This window comes from Temnothorax curvispinosus, unplaced genomic scaffold (assembly GCF_003070985.1).
Source record: "Temnothorax curvispinosus isolate PA1 unplaced genomic scaffold, ASM307098v1 QBEX01017909.1, whole genome shotgun sequence".
NCBI classification, from domain to species: Eukaryota; Metazoa; Arthropoda; class Insecta; order Hymenoptera; family Formicidae; genus Temnothorax; species Temnothorax curvispinosus.
Window position 1 is genome coordinate 1 of NW_020227689.1, and position 7895 is coordinate 7895.

The 7895-nt window shown below is 37.5% G+C and overlaps 1 protein-coding gene across 1 annotated transcript; it reads left to right on the forward strand.

Moving 5' to 3' along the window:
- Window positions 1-871: 871 nt before the first annotated feature.
- LOC112467938 (uncharacterized protein K02A2.6-like) lies at window positions 872-5480 on the forward strand (the record flags this gene model as incomplete). The annotated part of the gene is made up of 5 exons (XM_025036887.1): window positions 872-1021; window positions 1076-1186; window positions 1301-2365; window positions 2586-4595; window positions 4986-5480. Coding segments are annotated over 5 exons (3831 nt in total), but the record flags the coding sequence as incomplete, so codon positions are not given.
- Window positions 5481-7895: the final 2415 nt, after the last annotated feature.

Consider the following 7895-nt stretch of genomic DNA (forward strand, 5'->3'; position numbering starts at 1 on the left):
CATCTCGAAAAGACGTTATATATTGCCAGTCACGGTCGATTTAAATTTATCCACTTGTATACTTTGAAAATGATTAAAATGCAATTTTTTCCTAAAATTATAGCTTATAGCTTCAAATTCAATTTATGTGATAGAATCAAATTAGGTAACAAAATAATTTTAAGTTGATTATTTTAATCTCTATTTAACCACTGATACGTGAAAAAGCATATTACCATCAGAAGTAGCAAATAATGTCGGAACGGCATTATTTTTAAGCTTTAACAATCCATCAGCTCGATTTTGTTCCCAAGTTTCTGGTGCAAAGTGAACCTTTAATGAAAAATTGAATATAATTATTATTATATAATGTAAATAGACTAAAAATAAAGAATTCCATTTTAATTGTTACTTGACATAGCATCGAATGTTTGTTTGGTGTCCAATTTTTCCGTTTCATATTTTCAACCCAAACTGCACACCTTTTTGGGTCTTTTAGTGGAAAAGTACACATTTTGAATTTTTTTTCTGATGAATTATAGCAGTTGGGTGCTGCGCAGCCAGGCATTTTATAGTTATATTAATAACAACTGTAATTGTATTAAATGTTTAACTGCATAAACAAAGGTTAGGTTAGGTTTTACATTGTTATTAAAATTACAAGGAAAAGTTAGATAATTCAAACACTAATTTCAATATATATTACATATTTATCTACATTAATTTTATCTAACCTTATTAATAAATAAATGTAATGTATACTTGAATCTCTTATTTAGTACTTATCCTTATAAAAATGTCTTTATATCTTCCGCTCTTCTTGGCTGAAACATATGGCGGATCGAAGAACCAATCACGAATCGTTAACGGGGTGTCCAAACTCTCATTATAGGAACTCTAGCCTCGGACATGCATCTGCGAGGAGCTTCGGATTGGCTCATGCGAATAGGTCTTACGAAAGGAGACCGCGTGACTGCGCGGGCGCTTGCGTATGCGCCCACCTTCATGCCGGGAAGCCATTCCTGGTTCAGCCTTTGTACTAGTTAGCACGCGGTCATACTTGAGAGAATAAACACTTTTATTATATTGTACCCAGTTTATTTTACTACTACGCTCACGCGGCACAGTGTTCTACCCCAAGGACACAACAAATTGGCGACGAGGATCAAGATTTCCGCGCCGAGGAGGGCGGTTAAGTGTCGTGCAAGTAAAAAGCACGTTACGCGTTCGTGGCCGCCATTACGTCACAACGCAACAAGAAGTGACCGTGTTTCAACTGCAAGTAAGCAGATTGCATAATTTTCGGGTTCTTGCCACACAGTCAGTGGCGAGATTACTCAATTCCGAATGGCCAATACCGCCTGCAATACTTCGAATATCGAGGCCTTCAATCCTCAAAACGGTCCATGGACCGAATGGTGGGAAAGACTGGAAGCGGCGATACAGATATACAACGTATCGACTGAAAACCAAACGGCATATCTATTGCATCATTTGGGCGCCAGTGCTTACAGCGTCCTTAAAAATGAAGTCATGCCTCAGAAACCAAGCGAGATGACTTACAAAAACCTAACGGAAACGTTGGAAAAATTTTACGAGCCGAAACCTCTCGAAATCGCTGAGAATTTCAAACTCGCGAGCCGGAAACAGCAAGAGGGCGAGTCCATTTTGGAATACGCTACAGCATTGAAGAAACTATCGACGAACTGCAAACTGGGTGAGCATACAGAAAAGACGCTCAGGAACTATTTCGTGTTTGGGCTTAGAAATAAGCGAACACTCAATCGTCTACTGGAGACAACGGACCTCACGCTGGAGAAGGCGATACAAGTTGCCACGACAATGGAATTGTCGGAGAAGGGGACAAAACAATTACAAGGCGAAGAGGAAACTACCTTGGCCATCAGCACGAGGAAGACATCGGCATCTACAGATAAATTTAAAAAGCGCGGGAACGCGAATGCGAAAAATAGTGTTGCGAAAAATGGCGCGCGCGGGAAATCGGTTATCACGTGTTATCGTTGCGGCGGCAGCCATTATGCGTCAGCATGCACGCTCGATAGAAGTATGAAGTGTCTTTCGTGCGGAAAGGCGGGACATTTAAAAAAAGTGTGCAAATCGTCTCGTGAAAACAATACTAAGAATATTGAGGTGCTCGCGATCGAACAATTGCGTTTCAGAAAAAAATTCTTTGCCACGTTGAACGTTAATAATAAAGACGTGCGCTTCGAGGTCGATAGTGGATCGGCCGTCACTTTAATGTCGTTAACCGACGCGAAAAGGTTATTCAAAGGCGAACGCGTATTTACAACCGATTTGAATCTCATGTCCTACACACGCACGCCTATTCCATTATGCGGTTACATAGAAGTTAGAGTCAAGAACGGTAATCGTATTCGAAAATTACATTTATATATTGTAGAAATAGAAAAAGAACCACTATTAGGTCGCGAGTGGATATCACAACTTAATCAGATCGAGGAGTTGAAAAATATTACGGACCAACTTCAGTCGATTAAGCAAGTTACCGTAAATGACAATGCAACTACAAACGCTGTTAAACGAATTTAATAGTATTACAAGTCTGTCTATTGCGAAAATTACAGATATACAAGCAAGATTAAATGTTAAGCGAAATACAAATCCGGTATTCCATAAGCCGCGGCCCGTGCCTTTTCGTTTACGCAACCAGATTGAAGAAGAGCTAGAGACACTTACACAAAACGGGATTCTCGAGAAGGTGGACTTTTCCGAATGGGCCACGCCCATCGTTCCCGTTATTAAAAAAAATGGAGAGATTCGCGTTTGCGGGGACTACAGTGTCACGCTTAACCCCAATTTAAATATAGATTCGCACCCTTTACCAACACCAGACGAGCTTCTCACGCAAATGGCGGGAGAAAAAGTTTTTTCTAAAATCGACCTTTTACAGGCCTACTTGCAACTCGAGGTTAGACAGCAGGATCGCGAACTGCTTACTTTGAATACACATAAGGGTCTTTACAGACCAACGCGTTTGATGTACGGAGTCGCGTCCGCTCCAGCCATATGGCAACGCATCATTGAAAATATCCTTAAAGATATCCCGGGAGTCGTCGTATTTTTAGACGATATTAGAGTCTCAGGCAAAAACGTACAAGATCATTTAAGTAAACTGCGCCAGGTTTTTACGCGATTACAGAAATGCAACATACGAATTAATGTAAAGAAGAGCGAATTTTTTAAGGATCAAATCCAGTATTGCGGCTACGTAATAGACAAAAACGGTATCAATAAAGCTCCGGATAAAATAGATGCAATTTCCAACATGCCCCAACCTACAAATCTAACCGAACTTAGAAGCTTCTTGGGCATGATACGCTACTACGATAGGTTCGTTCCAAATCTAAGTGCCATTTTGCAACCGCTGAACAATCTTTTACAAAAGAACGTTAAATTCTATTGGTCGGAAGACTGTGAGAAAAGTTTCCAGGCAGCAAAACGAGCATTTACAAGCCCGAAATGCTTAGCTCATTTTGATCCCAGACTGCCCATAACCTTAGCCACTGACGCGAGTCCTTACGGAATAGGAGCAGTGCTCTCTCATATTTATCCAGACGGTTCGGAAAGAGCCATTCAATACGCGTCTCAAACGCTTTCGAAAACACAACGTTCATATTCTCAAATCGATAAAGAAGCGTTGGCAATAATCTTCGGTGTTAGGAAGTTTCATCAGTACCTACAAAGTACAGAATTTACTCTTATTACGGACCATCGTCCGCTCACGCAGATCTTTTCACCGACAAAGGGTTTGCCAATTTACACTGCTATGCGTATGCAGCACTATGCGTTAATATTACAAGGATTTTGTTATAAGATTAAATATAGGAAATCGAAATTACACTCAAATGCGGACTGCTTATCGAGACTTCCGATACCGCGAAATACAGACGAAATAGAGTGTGAAGCTGTGGACGAGTTCCAAGAAGCTACTTTCGATACGCTGCCTATTACAGCGGCACAAGTTGCTGCAGCTACAAGAGAGGATAAAGAATTATCCAACTTGCTAAAATTCTTAATAACAGGCTCTAATTCTAACGCGGATTCTAAAAGCAATAAATATTACACGGTTCCTTACGAGGAATTTTCCTTATTACACGGTGTTATTTTTCGAGGGCACAGAGTTGTTATTCCGATCGGGTTACAGAAAAAAATACTTCACGAGTTGCATCTAGGTCATTTTGGCACAGTCAAAATGAAGCATCTCGCGAGAGGGTACGTCTGGTGGAACAAGATTGACAATGACATAAAGAAATTAACGCAGAATTGTCATGAATGTAATTCGCACAGGAACAATCCACCTAAAGTTTCAAATCACGTGTGGGAACCAGCCCAATTACCCTTCGAAAGGGTACACGTCGATTTTGCAGGTCCATTTTTAGGACACAATTTTTTTATTCTGGTTGATTCGTACACAAAATGGCCGGAAATTCATATTGTCAAGGACATTACAACGAAAACTACCATTAATGTATGCAGACAAATATTTTACACGTACGGATTACCGAAATACATTGTATCCGATAACGGCACTGCGTTTACGTCGAAAGAATTTAGAAACTTTTTAGATTCACACGGTATCATTTCAAAATACACCGCACCGCATCATCCTGCAACAAATGGACAAGCCGAGCGCTATGTCCAGATTCTTAAAAATTCTTTGAAAGAGATGCAATCTACACATGCGAATGCGTATATCAATTTACAAAAATTACTCTTTCAGTACCGGAATACTTCTCACACTGCAACGGGAATAGCCCCAGCAGAGTTATTATTTTCAAGGAAAATACGTACTAAATTTGATTTGCTACGTCCGTCAAGTACAAAACGCACGATTCAGTATAAACGTCTTTTTAAATTCACGGTGGGAAAGAGAGTCAGTTGTTGCAATTACATTGATAAAATTAAATGGTTGTTCGGTACGATAATTGAACAGTTAAGCGACTTACATTTTAAAATACGTTTAGACGACGGTCGTGTCTGGAAAAGGCACATCAACCAAATGCGTCCGATAGGCGACGACACGCCAAAGAGTAGTGATGAAGATTTCTATGATTTTTACGATACTAATCCGCCGAATAATTGTGATAACGCGAACAATAATACTAGTAGTACAAATAATAATATAAGCAGAAATGCGAGCGAAGGGATAATTGTAAATGCGAGTCCGTCCCAAGCGTCTACTTCTACTAATAGTTCTAGTCAAACGTTAGTCAATGCAAGCGGCAACACTACTCCTACATCGCCAGGTCCTTCCTACTCTACTCTCACAGCTCCTAAAAACGATTCCTCAATTTTCTCTACGCCTCAAGGATCCTGGTGTGCTTCTACTCCTAAACTGTCTTCACCCACCAGCCTTTCTGGAACCCCAGAAGCGAAAGAGACAACACCCTCGAAAAAGGGAGCGTCACGTCCGCAACGACAAATTCGCTCTCTAAAGTACTTACAAGATTATGAGACTAGTAAGCCTCGAATTTCTAAGTGAGGGGAGTGTTGTGTGGCGTTTCATATAAACGCGCCACTGCGCTGCATGCCAGCCTCGGACATGCATCTGCGAGGAGCTTCGGATTGGCTCATGCGAATAGGTCTTACGAAAGGAGACCACGTGACTGCGCGGGCGCCCACCTTCATGTCGGGAAGCCATTCCTGGTTCAGCCTTTGTACTAGTTAGCACGCGGTCATACTTGAGAGAATAAACACTTTTATTATATTGTACCCAGTGTATTTTACTACTACGCTCACGCGGCACAGTGTTCTACCCCAAGGACACAACAACACACGACGTCGAATTTGCAATCTTCTATCTGTCACGCAAAATATTCAAATCAAATATTTACTTCTTTACTTTTCGATGATTGTATTAATGTACTGAGTATTTATTGATGGAATGTGGGTTAAGGAGATCGAATACAATATTTTAACTCCGACAATTGTTACATTTAGAAAGTTTTGAAGAGGAAAATGATGGTTTCTTCATTCAAAATACAACTACTTTACGATTTTTGCAGAATTGAAAAAGGGAACAAGTCACTCTGGAGTTCCAAGTTTATATACCCCTAACTAATATTGTTACTCGAAGTATTGCAATACATGTACATAATTTTTGTACGCTTTTTGAATCGCGACATTCAACAAAAAACGTTAATTAAGGGGATCCTATAGTCGTCTGTAACACACCGACACTTTGTTTAACCTCAACTTGCGTAAGTGTACGTTTGCAATAGGGGTATTCAAATAAGTTAGAGTTTAACGGTTTGACAGGTTATGTCGGGTTAAAGTCGGGTAAAAAGTTAATTTTTAAACTTTTAACCCAAAGATTAATGTGATAGGTTAATGAGTCACTTATGTATTTTGCATAACCTTAAAGAGTAGCGCGCCCAAAGTTAATTAATTAACTTTTTACTCGACTTTAACCCGACATAACCTGTCAAAACGTTAAACTTTAACTTATTTGAATACCCCTAATAATTATTTTTCACATATAACTTTTTTGTTTAGAGTCTATAAACCTAATTCTGACAACGGTATCGTATTTTTAGATGTAATCCGCTGGCCACGCCACAGTCTTTTTGTAACAATACATTGTAGAATTTTTATATAAAGCGAATGTTTTCGCAAGTTGAGGTTAAAACAAGTTTCGGTATTACAGACGACTATAAGATCCCCTTAAATAGGTAAAATATTGTTACTATAATTGTCTAAAATAAGTCGTTACACATAAACTTTATACAATTCAAAGACCACTCAGCGTATACGTCAATTTTCAGATATTTCTTTAGGATCAATGACAGTTGCAACAAAGATAAAATAACTTTTTTTTATTTTTAATGAAACTTGTTATTAAAAAATTGTCATTTTGTTATCACATAATGTTCTATAAAATTATGTTTAATCATAGAAAATAAATAAATTACATTTTGTAATAAAACTGTAATAAATATAAAAATAATATAATAAATATAAAAAGTATAAATATAATATAATATAATATAATAAATGTAATAAGTAATGCATGTATAGCAAATAGTGTATATTGATCGATTGCATCTCAGAAGTACGTTTTATTGTATTTTCTCGCAAGCTTTTTCTAATCATTGAGTATAAACGAAAATTCGTTACGAAATATATAACATTAATTAACGAATCGGCAAATGCAATTTCAAAACATTTCGTATAAATGTCACAGAGTTATCGCGAAATACGTTTTAAGAAATATTGATTTAACAAACTTCAAACAAAATCTACTTTTGAAAAAAATTTATAATTGTATTCATTACAGTTCGTATTGTAAAAAAATATGCACTTTTTTCCATTAATTTTCCCACTTTAATCCATGATTTAACAAATTAAAAAAATGCGTATGTTGAACGAAAGGTATATCTATAAGTCTTACGTAATAAATACAAAACATACGCATACTGAAGATAGAAATTAATATCAGAAAACTTTCGCACTGTACAATCAAATCTCCCACTTTTGATAGCAACTGTACACGGCATCAAGCTCAAGAAAATCAGTATGTAAATTATTAGCAAACGTTTTCATTACCTGCTGTTAAGTACAAGCTTAGTCTTAAGCCTGATCACCTGAATATAAGCAGGAGCGACACATAGAATTGAAAGTTGTTAGACAAGTATAATTTAAAATAAGTTATAAAGAAACCATAGTAAACGCGCTTTCAAGCAGCGTTCTTCCGCAAATATACATGTATATATATATATATCATAAACAGTTTCGTAAATCTTAATCATATGAATACAAAATATAAGATATGCTATTGTGAACTAAAGTAAACAAAGACTATAGCTTTGAAATTAATACATTACTTAGTGTTTGGCGCTCACCAAACTGTAGATAGATGCATGTATCATACTTAA